The following is a 15,615-nucleotide window of genomic DNA, read 5'->3' as shown; positions in this document are numbered from 1 at the left end:
GACGTAAGTTTAAACATTTAAAGATCCGCAAAGCTACGTGGCTGTCACCCGATCGAAAAATACGGCACGGAGTATAGGAACAAAAAGGGCGACCTGGTAATCAATGTTCAGGGAGTGCTTAGATACTAAAGGGAAGTCGTCTTACTTAATTGGCGCTTAACCGTTTAAATGGTTATGGCCGTGCAACAAGGCGCGCCAGTCGCTTCTTCTCTCTGCCAACTGGCGCCAATTGGTCACACCAAGGGAGTTTAAATGGTTTTCCACCTGGTCATTCCAGCGGAGTGGGGGCAACCCTCTTCCTTGAGGGAATGTTTATCGCTACAAAAGGGACAATGTAGTTGTTGGAACATTAGTTTAGAGATCGCTGAACGATTTCTGCCAAACAAAGTGTAAGTAAGCGTAAGTATTTTTGATACTCGACTACACTCAAGTGACAATCTGCAGCACTATTTCGCGCAAAATATATTTAATTTGGTGAACAAATGGAAGTTGTAACTTATTTGACAGTTTATGAGATAATGGAAAGTGACCGCGATAACTTTTCCTCTTATCAGAATGCAGCAATAAAACGTTATTGTTTGAAAATGTTTGTTAAAAAAAACGAAAAGTTGAGTAAGTACGAAACGGGCTCATTTTGCTATTGCTCCTATAAGAACGAAAACGGCGACCTAGTAACCGATGTCCAGAGAGTACTAAGATTGTGGAGGGAGCACTTTTCTGTTCTCCTAAATCGAGACAGCGATGTACTGCACGGGGATGATGAACCCAATTCAAGTTATAATGATGGAATTAATGTCACCCACCCGATTATGACGCGGCCGCGAGCGCTGGTGGTGCGCCTACGGAGCTATGCAAATACGTCGGCGAGGAGTTGGTAAGGAGCATGCGTCAGCTTTGCAAAATATGGTCGGACGAGTGTATGCCCGACGATTGGAATCTAAGTGTTCTTTGCTCAGTCCACAGGAAAGGGGATCCCGCATATAAGGTTCTGTTGGTACCCCCCATAAATACAGAAGGTAAAAATCTAGAAAAACATTTTGTCAGACAACAATAGGCAGAACGCTTTTTTCAGAAAGACAAAATTCAGAAAGAAATCAGACGGAAGAAAAAACATTTAATTTTTTCCAAAACTCAGACACCTTCATTTATTTAGAGAGTATTATTTGTAAAGAAAAAGTAATACAATATAGAATTTTTAGTTATGCGCAATTGCAAGTACTATGTAATTAATTAAAGCGTTTGGCGTTTATCTTTTTCAAGTGAATTTGCAATATTAAATAAACGCTGGTCGAAATCTTTATATTTTTTCTTGCATTTTCGATATGGCTCGCGTCCAGCTGAAAATTTTTGCAGTTTTGTCTCTGTTATTGCCTGTTCGTTTTTTATTTTATTTATGCAATTAAATATGTTAGGATGTCTCACCCATCGCTGGAATATTTGTTCGGACTTCACCCAATTTGGTGAATTTATACATATTCCATAACTCGATTGGATATAACGCTTTTTTCCACGTTGCTGTGTTCCAGGAGTGGCGAATCCAATATAAGTTACCTCAAAATAACTCAATAAACTTTGTATTTCGGAGCTGTATTCCTTTTCTTCGCTATCCACATAAAATTTCATTTCGCATATCGATCCAGATGCAACAATTACCATTTTCTTTGGAACATATGCAGGAGCTAATAAATATTTCAATTTAATCGCGAAAATTGCACAAGTTTTATAACTTGTTTGCAGCCCTAATGATTGGATATCTCTCCAACCGTTTTTGGCAAACTGCAAAAAACAATCATTAAGCAATGCTTCTGGAAAACCAGATCGCATTTTCACAAAATTTAATGTTTTTGCCAGCTGATTAGTTTATGAGTTTTGACTTCTGAAATTTAAATTCTGAATATTGATATCTGAGTTTTGGCTTTCTGAGAAAAGGATTCTGAGCTTTGTTTTCTGAAAAAATTTCTCGGAATTGTTGTTTTCTGAAGCTATGGGGGGAACCTGTTCTGTCAAGTGTATTGTGCGATAGATTGAAGCACGCCGTAAAACGGCTGATATGACTTTATCAGTGCGGCGTCAGGTCTGGTAAATCTACCATCGACCAGATTTTCCCATTGCGCCAAATCTTAAAAAAAAAAAACGTAAAAAAGAATAAACACACATCACCTCTTCGTCGATTTTAAAGCCGCCTTCGACAGCATGAAAAGATTTACAAGGTATAATCGAAACAGCTGTCGCCTTGTCCGTCCTGATGACACGTTGTTTAAATTTTTCCCAAATTACTAAATAAATTATGAAATAAAAATTGCTTCAGAAACAAATGTTTTCATACATTTAAAAGCAATGAGGGCAATCCACCCTTAATTCATACAAATGGACAACATTGGTCAATTTGTATTTCTATAAATAGAAGAAAGCAAATACCAGTTTCTTTGAAACCGCCACCAACAAAAAGCATTACCTCAGCGGGTTAGGGGGTTAGAATATACCCACGGTAGGTATGCCAGTCGTAAGAGACGACTAAAATACCAAATAGGTTCAAGGGGTTGTGTAGCGCAACCCTTTCAGGTTGCCAGCGCAATATATAGCTTTATCCACACCCAATTGTCAACCTCACCTATCCGTGGCGAATCCAGTTTCATTAAGAACCGAGGCTCTGGCGACCCCGAGCTCCTCATGGATGTAGGGGGTGGGAGGGCGGTATGACCTAGAAGGTAGCATGTGGTCATAACAAATCGTTCCCGAGATGGTCGGGCTTGGTACGGATCTGCATCCGGCAAAGGACCATCAACATCGATAACACTCCCCAAGGCCTTCTGGGAGTGTCCTTATCGCCACAACAACAACAACAACATTACCTTAACACATGATTACATACAAAGTATGCACTGTGCAAGAAATAAAATATGCAAGGATGGCAATTGGGATAAGTTTACAACAACTAGGGCATACCGCGGCTGTTTGCGTTTGTAACACGTCAACCAGTAGTGCGGGTTCGAAACAAAAATCTATCACCTAAAGTGTTTGATAACCGATCGAAATATCTAGCCATTAAAAGAAGACTTTTTTATAAGTCCGTTGTTTCATTAGCAATTAACGACAATGTGTTTGCCCCAAGATTCAACACTTTTCTTTTTATGCCTCGTCTAAAATATATTCTAGGTTAACTAAGCGTAGGGCAGTTAAGGGCGAGCAGTTTAATGTGAGTTATAAGGGAGTAATTTGATGTGCTTGTAGGCGTATGAGTCGTGGCACAGTGGATAACGTACCCGACTCAAACGTTTGGGGTTGCGGGTTCAAAGCCCACTGCAACCAAGCATTTTTTTTTAATTTATTATTTTTGTTATTTTAATGTATTTATTTTATAAGGACTATATTTTATTTTATTTTGTTTATGATGTACCTAAATCACGGGAGGGTGCAAAGCACTGGTACACCTTTATGCATTTAGTTTATGGTGTATTTAAAACACGGGAGGATGCAAAGCATCGATTTGGGGCGAGCATAGGGAACTCTGAGGTTTCGCTCTAATGAGCCACCTCATCTTCTATTTGAAGACCCCTTTCAAAATGTTATGTGGAGGCGAGCACTGGGCTCTGAGGTATTGGCACCCCATATTCTACTCGAAGAACCTCAATTTTAAATTAAAAACTAAAACTATGTCTTTAGAATATTTCATAAGCCGGATGAGAATTTCAGCGCTTATGAAACAAACGAAAGAAAAAAAACGCTTAAACAAGGTGGAACGTCATTTTTCTGCTACATTTTATTGACTGAGCTATTTTTGAGGTAAGAATTTTCATCAAAACCGTTGCTACTGCCTGAAAAGGTCCAAAATTGAGGAAAAGGGACCAGCGGACCAAATGTGATTTGAAGGGACTATTTTTGGTACCAATTTACCAACGTGGCAACCGACATTCGAACGTCATTGATGTTCCTTCGGGCGTGCCTCAGGGCAGCCATCTTGGTCCGATTCGGTTTTTGCTCTTATTCGTATTCATATCTTTATTAAGTCAATGCCAAAAGACCTTACTGACTAAATTTCAACATTATTATAACATAACTTAAAACTAATTAACAATGAGTTCAAGGAACAGTTGTATTTGCTCGGTAGTGAGACTCAATCAGTAACTTAAACAAAGGCCTTGACATCGAAGAGTTAAGATCCAGACTTCTAGAGATCCGATTAAGCTCTTCAAGCCCTCTAACGAGAGGGTCAAAATTAAGATAATTAGATCTCCGGACTTCGATGTAAAATATATTATAAGAAAGGAGAGTGCTATTGGGAACATTGAAACAAATATGTCCAAGAAGAGCTGGGCAGTCAACTATACCAGCGATAATGTCGAAGATTAACATTAAGTTTTGAACAGAACGTCTTGTTTCGAGAGACAAAATGTTGATAAGCATGCACGGATTATCAAAATATAGAGGTTGAAGAACGAATCGAATGAATTTGCGTTGAACCTTTTCAATTCTCGCCGAGAGTGTGGAGTAAATTGGATTCCCAATATCCCACAGATCCATACTCTAACTTAGATTGCACTAAAGAACTATACCAAATTTTCCTAGTATATGGGTCCTTAAAGTCCTTCGCTTGCCGCCTTAAAAAGCTAAATTAGCATAAGCCTTCGGTATGATATAGTTAACATGGTTAACAAAAGGAAAGAAGAGTCAAAAATTATACCGAGATCACGAAATCGTTAACCGAAACAAGAGATATACTTGATATATATTATGTTGCCGAAAGCGCACTTATAGATTTAGAAAACGTCATATGTCAACATTTACTTATATTAAGGCGCAGATTATTATGGTCAACCCAGGTTTTAAGAGAATTTAAATCATCCTGCAAGAGTAATGTATCTGATGGGCATGGTATTCTTCTATACAGTTTTAAGTCATCTGCATAAAGTAAATATTTTGAGTGTTTTAGACATAAGCCAACGTCATTGATGAAGATTAAAATATATTGGGCCGAGGATGCTACCTTTTGGCACTCCGGATGTTGCTAAAAATCATATGACTTCATATTTTCAATTTCAATAAAAGGTGTTCTATTTGACGGGTATGTGTTTTCAGCTATATTTTTAAGCTTTAAAAGAAGTAATTTACGGGAAGCTGTATCAAAAGCCTTGGAAAAATCTGTAGATATGGTATCAACTTGATACCCTTCCTTGAAGGCAGAAACATAGAACTGCGAAAAAACAGCAAGGTTTGTAATAGTTGAACGACCTGCAACAAACCCATGCTGGCAAGGATCGAGTATCCCTTTTATAGAAAATGCTAAAATTTTTTTACTACTTTTCAAAAAGTTTGGAGCAAGTTGACAGTCTAGAGATTGGCCTATAGTTTGAGACTTCGTTTTTATTTCCCGACTTAAATATTGGAGTGATAGATGCCAATTTCGATCGATCAATGTAGGTGCCTGTAGATAACACGATATTGAAAATAATACAGAGTGGAACGCACAGATAACTACTGCATTTTTTAAACAAAAAAGAAGACAAACCATCAATGTCATTTTTCATAGAGGATTGTAAGGAGGATATGCCATTAATAATATCTGCTTCAGATACCTACAAGAACCCAAAGTCTAACGATTTGGTTGTATCAATGCAAAACCTACTGTTATCATTTATATCAGAATAAATCACAAAATTGAATTTGAGGAAATCGGCAAAAAGATTCACTGCCTCAGCTAAACTATTTGAACTAATACGATTAAATTTGACGCAGGTTGGAATATTAGATCAGCCTTTCTTCGATCGGACGCAGTTCCAGAAAGATTTTCCTTTAGCTCCACCTCGAAACGAGAAATATATTTGTCAAGTAGATTGAACTGTCTCATATAACTCAAATACAGATTTCTAAAGGAAGTATCTTGTGTTGTTTTATACATTCTAGTCAATTTCAGAGATACTCGAGTTGAGAGATGCAAAATTCGCATCCCTGAAGTTAAAGAGGGAAATACCTTGATTTGCGTCCTTTTTAGCTACAAAATCAACGAACTGTAATGTTATAGGCAAGGAACTTGACGCATATCCGATTTACAAAAAGGATAATAACTTTCCATTTTCACAAATCAGTTCATCTGGATGAAGCTTGCACTAAAAAGAGTATCCAAGAAATTTATGTGCGTGGTTAACATTAGTTGGAGTTAATATATTATTATTCAGTAGATTAGACCAAACGATCTTATATAAATTTAAATCACCCAAAACGTGTATAAACTATATTTCCACAACTATAAAATATTCTAAATTTTTTATGTATGCTGGCGACGTAAAACTTGTTGAGTCATGCGCGTCGATTGAAGATCGTTCTGTACTCCAGTAGGATTTAAATTGTCTTAAAGCTTAGACCTGGTGAGCGCAGGGCAGGAACACAGAACGTGCTGAACCGTTTCTTCCTGCAACTCGCTTTTTCTACACCTGCTGTTACTGACGAGACCTAACTTACAAGCATGTGACGCCAGAAATGTCCAGTTAGTATGCCCATCGTGAGCCTCAAATTTTCTCTTCAGAGATATGAGTCACTTTGTGAGTCTTTTATGGTAGGCTTTGCACATGATCTTAAACATTTTGCAGCCCAGCGCTTTTGTCCACGCCTTTCTTGCCTGATGGATCATATGCAGCTCCTGTTTTCTTTTAATATCTCCCAAACGGCGACGTTAGTTAATTGGTGTAATGCGAATTACATATATACCGCTCAACAGCCAACTTCTACGCCAAACTCTTGGAAAGCGTTGTTGTTTTTGTCGACATGGGGTTACAATGAATTGCAAACTTAGTTTCAACCTTCATATTAATGCCATAGCAATAAAGCGAGAGGGGTTTTAGCAGTTGTGAAAAGATGGTCAAAAGAGTTTAGCAATCCTTACGTAACGAAAGCCCTTTTTACAACATTGGTGAGGCCGATATTAGAATATGGATTGACAATTGGGAATCCGCGTTATGAAGCTCATGGTGATAGGCTAGAATCCATTCAGTATTTACTTTTCGCCTTGAGAAATCTAATATCTACAAATCGTATAATCATCCTTCTTACACTAGCCGGTTAAAACTTATGAATCTTCCTACCCGTGCAAGTCGTGGAGAAATGATTCGAATCCCACTCCCGGGAGAAAAGGCTTTGAAGAGATTTACAAGGTATAATCAAAACTGCAGCACGTCGACAACAAGAAATAGTAACACGAGTTTTGCAGACTATAAGTGAGAGATTAATAACTAATTCATCAGAGGGATATTTATCTGCCTTAAATCTTAATCGTTTATCACCTCGTGTCGATAATATACCCAATCTAAATAAGGAGAATGTAAATTCACAAGACAGTATGGTAGGGCAGGCTCTCGTTGATCCAACACCTTATTACGCAGTAGCTACCCTTACTCGTTCCTGTTGATCGCAAAGCGCAGATACTTCTTTATCAGCAGGTGCGATTGCGAAAATAATTTCAAGCTGGACTACCAATTTACAACCAGACAAACACCACAAATCACCGGCATTTCATCATACTTATATTTCTTCCTTTTTATTAAATTACGTACATAGCATCAACGTACATATATTTACATGTACCTATTTCTTTAAGTATTAATCTTTCTAAACCATTTTTTTATGTTCGTAATATAAAAACGCCTTTGCGTAATTTCTTTGAATAAAATAAAAAAAAATCGAGTTCGGTTCCTTAGTTTTTAAACGGTTTTATTTAGCTTGACTTGACAGGCCGGCCGGCCGCACGGCCGTTGTGGACGAATTTTGTAATTAAAATTTAAGTAACTTCCCGATAAGCTTCAAGGATAGAAAACGGCCTGTGAAAAAAATCAGCACTAGGTGGCGCAAGGATCGAGATATTCAAAAAAATCGTATTTGTGGTTCGATTTGGTTCACATTTGGAACACATAATACATACATGAATAGAAAGCGAGCTATGATGCCCGATTTGGCTCATATTTGGAACAAATATTACATACAGTCCGGTAGAAGTGACATCAAAATATTTTGGAGTTCGAGGAAGGATAAGCATACGTAGCGCAGAGTCGACTAAAGTCTTTGGAATGATTATGTATTGAGGACTTAGATTGTAAGAAATTGTCAGGAAAGAGTCCTTGTAATAATGAGCCACTAAATGATCTAAATAGAATGAGAAATAATAGGCAACTAAATAAACTCTCAAAACTTGAAAATCAAATAGTAAAAAAATTTTTTTTTACATAAGTATATTCATAATTGTCGTGGTGTAAGGCGGGAATGTAACGTATAAATATCCAAATTCCATAAACTTTCTATTGAGGACCTGCTGTTTGCGCGTACAACGTTGGATCATCAAGGGTTAGTAAAGGTACGTACAAAAGTGTTATGGATTTTTCTATTTTGTACCAAACGAGGAAAAAAAATGTACCAAATCACCAAACTAGAGCTATATTCTGCTTCTTTATCCAAAAACTGTTTTTAGCCAGGAAACTTTCTAACACAAATTAAACGTAGTATATCAGCGAAATATGATATATGAAGAAATACTTTTCCTGTAAAAATAATAAAAGAAGTTTATCGATTGAAGCGTACAATTAACTATGTACATATATAAAAACATTTTATTGAGTACCAGTAAGGAACATAAAATTAATATGTAAAAAAAATAACAGCTGCATTCAATGCAAAAACATTTCATAAAAACATTTTAGGTACAAAAGATTTTCCATGTGCAAATTTTAAGCCGACTTTCAAAAGCAACGAATATTGATAATGATTTTTTGCCTGGGCCTGAGGAGACAATAAAAACATCAAATACAAATGTTTTTTTCAGGGGGCCCGCGATTAGAGGTACTAAGGCCCGGTTTCACCAACTCGACTTAACTTAGTTAAGTCATATTTTTTAATTTTTCTGTTTCACCACCAATGCTTAGCTAAGTCGCAAATTAGCCTACCTGTTAGCTGGCTTATTCTCGACTTTCAACAGTGTTGCTGTAGTACAAATTTTGAGTCGAATTAATTGGCACTATTTATACTTATTTCATTATGCAAATATAGCAACCCCGCTATTGTTGACATCTGTAATTTCTCTGAAGAGGCTTATTTGTATTCTCGGTGGAAAATTTGTAAAAAATTTAATGGATCTTCGAGATTCTGGTGAAAGTGATTGCGATTTTGAAGCTCTGCAGGTAATCGTGCTTCGACGAAAAAGAAAAATTAAAGAGCGTCCTGACTTTTTTCATTATTATGACGATGTGGACTTTCGCGAACGATTTCTTATGTGCAAAGGTGCTGCTTGGTTGGTTTTTTCTTTAATGAAAGACAAAATTTATCTTGAAGCTCGGTAAGTTTACATCATATTTTATAAATGTTGCCCTAAATTACTTCTCCGTTTACAGCAACAACGCAATGCAGCCACACCAAATATTTTTCATCGCACTCCGGTTCTATGCTCCAGGATCTTTTCAGCAAATTGTGGCAGCCCTTTCCGGAGTTTCAAAAGCAAGTGCCTCACGTGCAATTACGCTAGTTTCCTACCATCTAGTATCCTTGCGACCAGATTTTGTGAAATTTCCTCAAACGAAACAGGAGCGCTTGGAAACACAGGCTGCTTTTAAAGAAAGGGCAAATTTTCCGCGTGTAATTGGGGCAATGGACTGCACCCATGTTAAAATCAATTCCCCAGGTGAATATGCGTGAATAGCAATTGGAAAACAATATCTCTATATTTATTTATAAACGCTTCCCAAGGCAGCCGGTGCTGTCCGGCTTCATTTCAGTCTAATCCCATTTAATTTGTTGCGTCCTCCCAGCAGATCCTTGCAGCGGGGTAATAGTTTAGTTGAGGGGTCGACTGCTAATACGCTACCAAAAATATCGAGAGAGGTATCAAAAGATGCGAATAATCTCGAAAATAATAATCCGAAGGCGGAAAATAAAAATTGTATCTCAGTTCTGAGATATTTGAAGTTGAAGTGGGCGATTTTCATGTGGTTGTTGTAACGTTGTGTACCCACAAAAAAAAGTTGTGAACATAAGTGTTTTGCGCGGATATAGTTTTGGTCTACAAACCGGTGTTGGACCCACCCAGGGTAATTTGTTATAAGCGCGGCCGAAGGCCGCCAATACAGAGAGGTGTTCTGCGCAAAAATACGATGGATCCCACCCCTGGTTTCGGAGGGACCCGCGGGAAATATTTCTGTTTTTCGTTAATATCTTTTGAACGAGTTAAAATTCTTACTTTCGGCCTTCGGATTATTAATACTGATGTCAAGACGCGTCGTTTGACACCTCTCGATATTTTTGGACGCGTATTAGCGGTCGACCCCTCAACTAGACGGTTACCTGCAGCAGGACTGCGCCATACTCCTGCTCCGGGAAGGTATCGAACCCTAAGGGCGCCCCGTAGTCTACGCCTCAGCACCCCTCACTACCTTTCAGCAGCTCTGCTGCTCAACAAGCCACGCCCACGGCGCCACCAGCTCATACGGCCGCTTCCACTCATGACTACAATCTCCGTAGTTGAGTTGGTAGCAATGCCGAGCATCAGCAACCGCCCCGTCTTCTTCTCCCCTCTTGGAACCAACGCTTTTAATAACCCTCATTCATACGGCTGAGTTCTTATGTGCCGTATTTCCTCAAAATGCTTACGGAGATGACTCCTTAAGCCCCTAGGCGGTGTTGGCTCATCAATCAGATGTCTGTTGGGATGCTCAGGTGTCTGGGTATTCAACAGGAACTGTTTGGTTAGCATCTCATTTCTCTCCCTGATGGGGAATATTCTCGCCTCATTATGTAGATGGTGTTCTGGGGACAAAAGAAGGCAGCCCGTGGCGATTCTGAGAACAGTATTTTCAGAACAGATTTCGTTCATTTTTCATACCAAGATAAAGTGAGTTCAGATAAATACGTGAACTGAGTTTAGTAAAGATATATCGATTTTTGCTCAAGTTAACGGCCATGCGGAAGGACAGACGGACGACTGTGTATAAAAACTGGGCGTGACATCAACCGATTTCGCCCATTTTCACAGAAAACAGTTAACGCCATAAAATCTATGCCCCTACCGAATTTCAAAAGGATTGGTTAATTTTTGTTCGACTTATGGCGTTAAAAGTATCCTAGACAAATTAAATGAAAAAGGGCGGAGCCACGCCCATTTTTAAATTTTCTTTTATTTTTGTATTTTGTTGCACCATATCATTACTGGAGTTGAATCTTGACATAATTTACTTATATACTGTAAAGATATTAAATTTTTTGTTAAAATTTTACTTTAAAAAAAATTTTTTTTTAAAAGTGGGCGTGGTCCTTCTCCGTATTGCACGTAAACGGCTGGCCAATTGCTTTGTATGTAGTAATGAGCGTTTCTTTATCTTTTCCCCAGGTACTGCCAGCAAGGGATTTGAGGATTTTATTACGGCTCTGGATTTTCGGGACAATTGCGGCTGCGTGCTCACTAAAATGTTGCATCTGTGAGTGAAGAATAAATAGCACCAGCGAACAAAAACTATTTTTTTAACATACTAAACATTTATTTTATATTATTTCCAGGCGAAGAAGATCAAACTTATGTGCAATGGAAGTGGCTGCAAAAAGGTACATCAAAACGCTGCTAATGCGGTCATTGGTTAAAATTGGTTGAGAAAGCTCCTGTATAAACTTATTACTTTTAAATAAACGCAAATATATTTTTATTAAGAAAAAAGTAACCAAATAAATTCACAAATAATAATAATAATTTAATACTTTATAAACACTGTAATTTATGTTGATTATATTTAGTGACTGCTTCCCAAGGCAGTCGGTTCTATGTACCGGAGCGATTCGGGATTTTTCTGACCAAGGACTGTAATTTCAGTGTAACCCCATTTAATTTGCTGCGTCCCTCCCACAAATTTGCATCCTCCCAGCAGCTCCTTGCAGCGGGACTGCTCCATATTCTCTTGCTCTGGGAAGGTATCGAATCCAATCCGGGCCCGTCTCCTGACCCCGGTCCTGAGAAATGCTTTTGCTGCGTCTGCCGGAAAAGAATATTTTAAGGACGGTCATACTCTGTTCAGTGTGTCTCGTGTAAGGGATGGTTGTATCGGACAGGTTGTTCCGGGCTTGATCCCAAAACCCGACGTCCACGTAGGTAGGTTGAACTGGCCGGTCCATGAGGACCTCACATAGACTGATTGAGTCCGTAGTGTTACCAGAAGTTTGTTTTTTCGACCAAACTGAAAAACCCTATCAAAAACCAGGACCTATGTTATAAAATAACTCCGTCCTCTTGGCAAATACTAGAAGCTTCCTAGGACTTAAGTCACTTGCTGCTTCTAGATCTGACAGCTGTATCACTCCTAATACCTGGAGTCTTAGCCTGGCAAGTGCAGGGCACGAGCACAGAACGTGTTCGATCGTTTCCTCCTCCAACCCGCACTTCCTACACCTGCTATCACTGACCAAGCCTAATTTAAAGGCATGTGACGCCAGAAGGCAGTGTCCAGTCAGAATACCCGTCATGAGTCTACAGTCCTCTCTTTTTAATGATAGAAGCAACTGTGTTAGTCTAAGGTTGTAAGACCTACACATAATCTTCGACACTTTACAGCCCCGCGCTTGAACCCACGCCTTTTCTGCTTGGTCGATCATGTGCACCTCTCGCCTTCGCTTAATCTCGCCCAATCTAATTGGGACGTCTACGGAGCAAGCTTCAAGGGATGCGCCCTTTTTAGCTAATTCGTCCGCTTTTTCATTCCCATCTATTCCCATATGCCCTGGGACCCAATATAGATGTATGCTTCTCCCTGTCCCGATTCTCTCCAGAGACTGCTTACACTCTAACACGCATTTAGATGCTGTGCTATGCGAGATTATTGCCTTAATTGCTGCTTGACTATCAATATAAAAGTTAACACGGTTGCAGCTTAAGCTATTCTCTTCCAGGGTTTCTACTGCTTTGGTTACGGCTAATATTTCCGCTTGGAAAACGCTACAGTAATCCGGCAGCCTGTAGGATCTGCTTAATTCCAGATCAGCGCAGTATACCGCAGACCCTACTCCTTCCACTATTTTGGAACCATCGGTGTACACATGTATCGCCTCGTCCGCCATTTGCGCACCCTTGCGCCAACCGCCCACCTCTATTGTGGCCTTAAGATCTCCCACAAAGTGCAGGTAGGGAATCATGTAGTCTGTTCGTCTTGTGACTGAGGACGCTATACTACTATGGCCATATGGTCGGCGCTCAAGCTGCCCCGAAGCATCGAGCCTGGTTGCGGTCGTTAACGCTTTGTTCTTTGCTACCAGGTCTACAGGTGGAATGTGCAGAATGGCATACAGTGCAGCCGTCGGGGTTGTTTTCAGGGCTCCCGTAATGCAAAGCATCGATAGTCTGCATACCCCCTCTAATTTTTTGAGGTATGTTGTTTTTTGTGTGGCTTTCCACCAAACAAGAACTCCATAGTATAGAATAGGGCTTACAATCGCTGTAAAAACCCAATGAGAAAGAGAGGGCGATAGGCCCCACGTACACCCCAGCATTCTTTTACATGCATAGAGTGCCGTTGAGGCCTTCTTGACCCTCTCCTCCACGTTGAGCTTCCATGACAGCTTACTGTCTAGGATGATTCCTAGATATTTTGTGCAAGGTTTCTCCTGTAAGGTCACCGCTTCTAACTTAGGCCTGGTCCAATTTGGGACCTTGTACCTCTTTGTAAACAAGACCATATCCGTCTTCTCCGCATTGACTTTCAGCCCGACATTAGATGCCCAGGTATGAATATCCCGAAGCGCCCGATCCATCAAAGAACTAATCGTTGGAAGGCATTTTCCACTTATGACAATTGCAACGTCATCTGCGTAAGCCGTAAGTTTTACGGGTCCCTCATCGAATTGCCTGAGCAGTTGGTTGATGACCAGTGTCCACAGCAGAGGTGATAGCACCCCTCCCTGCGGCGTGCCCCTGTCCACTGATTTCGTGGCCTCGTACAATCCCCATTGTGATGTAATCTTTCTGCAATTTAACATGCAGCCGATCCATCTGATTAAGGCAGGATGTACTTTAATGTAATTAAGACCATCCATAATCGCCCATTTTGCAACATTATTGAAAGCCCCGGCAATGTCCAAGAAGACTCCTAGAGCATACTCCTTATATTCCAGGGATTTCTCTATGCTTATTACCACCCTATGCAATGCGGTGTCTACCGACTTGCCTTTGGTGTACGCATGCTGTGTTGTGGAGAGCAGCTTTTCATCCACGTTGGACTTTATGTACACATATATCAGCCTCTCAAAGGTTTTGAGCAGAAATGATGTTAAGCTAATGGGTCTATAGTCTTTGGGATACACGTGACCGATCTTCCCCGCCTTTGGTAGAAAAGCTACACGAGCAGTTCTCCAAGAGTGCGGTACATGATTCAGTCTTATGCACCCATCGAATATTATTTTAAGCCATTCCACGACCGCCCTACTTGAGACTTGTAGCATGGCCGGGAATATACCATCTGGGCCCGGCGATTTAAACTTAGAAAACGTCTTCACTGCCCACTCGATCTTGGTATCGGTCACCAAGCCCGGCACCACTAGCTCCGTGATCGAAGTGTGAGTGATGTCTGCTGGTTCTTCTAAACCGTCTCCCGATGGGAAATGTGTATCGAGAAGCACCTCAAGGGATTCCTCACTATCACGTGACCATTCCCCGTTCTCTTTCTTTATTAGTCCCTGGACTATGTTTCCCTTTGCTAGGACTTTTTTCAACCGTGCTGTTTCACTGGAGCACTCTATGTCCGTACAGAAACTTTTCCATGAGTTTCTCTTCGCCCTGGTAATTTCACGCTTGTAGATCCTCAGTAGATCCCTGTACTCGTCCCGACACGCTTCGCTTTCCGCGGTCTTTGCGAGTTTAAACATTTCTTTTACCTGTCTTCTTAGAAGACTCAGCTCATTGCTCCACCATGGCGGCTTTGCTTTTCCTCTGAATCTTCTTAGAGGGCAAGCTTTGTTATACGCAGTCATAAGCGTCCTTGTTAGGAATTCATTCAACTCCTCCAGTTCCTCTACATTAGCAACCTCTTTGGGTTGTCCCAGTTTCGTTTCTACATGTTTTTGGAATTTAGTCCAATTCGTTGCCCTAGGGTTTCTAAAGGTTCCTCCTTTCTCTACCCTCTTTAGTGGGATGCTGAAGCTTATATACGCATGGTCGGAGAAGGATGGTCTATCGAGAACCATCCAATCATACCTTGATATATCACGCTCGGAGCTCAATGAAATATCCAGAACATTGCTGGATGTTGGGCCAATGTATGTAGGAACATTTCCCCTGTTGGCTATCTGCAAATTGGTTTGCAGGATGTAACAAAATAGAGATTCGCCTCTCTCGTTCGTATCTGCTCCTCCCCACGCATTGTGGTGCGCATTTGCATCTGCGCCTATGACCAACCGCCCTTTGCGCCCTTCCTCCTGTACTAGCCTTTTGCACTCCATCGGTGGAACCTCCGCAGCATGGGCCATGTAGCAGGACGCCAGGATAAATGCCTGCTTATTCTTTTGCTCAACGGCCACCGCTACGAGATCCTCGGTGGTGTAATTAGGCAGCATATATGAATGCAGCTGTTTCCTTACCATTACTACAGCTCGCACCCGTCCTTCCGTTTGTGC

General features: G+C 40.3%; 1 protein-coding gene across 2 annotated transcripts; it reads left to right on the top strand.

Moving 5' to 3' along the window:
- The first annotated feature begins 8,852 nt into the window (after nt 1-8,852).
- Nucleotides 8,853-11,726, top strand: LOC137248074 (putative nuclease HARBI1). 2 transcript variants are annotated; one of them, XM_067778953.1, is made up of 4 exons: nt 8,887-9,313; nt 9,369-9,655; nt 11,357-11,444; nt 11,524-11,726. In XM_067778953.1, exons 1-4 carry the CDS (start codon nt 9,108-9,110, stop codon nt 11,612-11,614), a joined length of 672 nt encoding a protein of 223 aa, XP_067635054.1. In that variant the 5' UTR covers nt 8,887-9,107; the 3' UTR covers nt 11,615-11,726. The 2 variants fall into 2 exon arrangements, with proteins under 2 accessions (XP_067635055.1, XP_067635054.1); XM_067778954.1 differs by lacking the exon at nt 11,357-11,444 and having other exon boundaries at nt 8,853-9,313.
- Nucleotides 11,727-15,615: the final 3,889 nt, after the last annotated feature.

Source organism: Eurosta solidaginis, chromosome 4 (genome assembly GCF_040869045.1).
Source record: "Eurosta solidaginis isolate ZX-2024a chromosome 4, ASM4086904v1, whole genome shotgun sequence".
Lineage (NCBI taxonomy): Eukaryota > Metazoa > Arthropoda > Insecta > Diptera > Tephritidae > Eurosta > Eurosta solidaginis.
The sequence above is the reverse complement of the archived record's forward strand: the minus strand, read 5'-3'. Positions and strand labels throughout refer to the sequence as shown.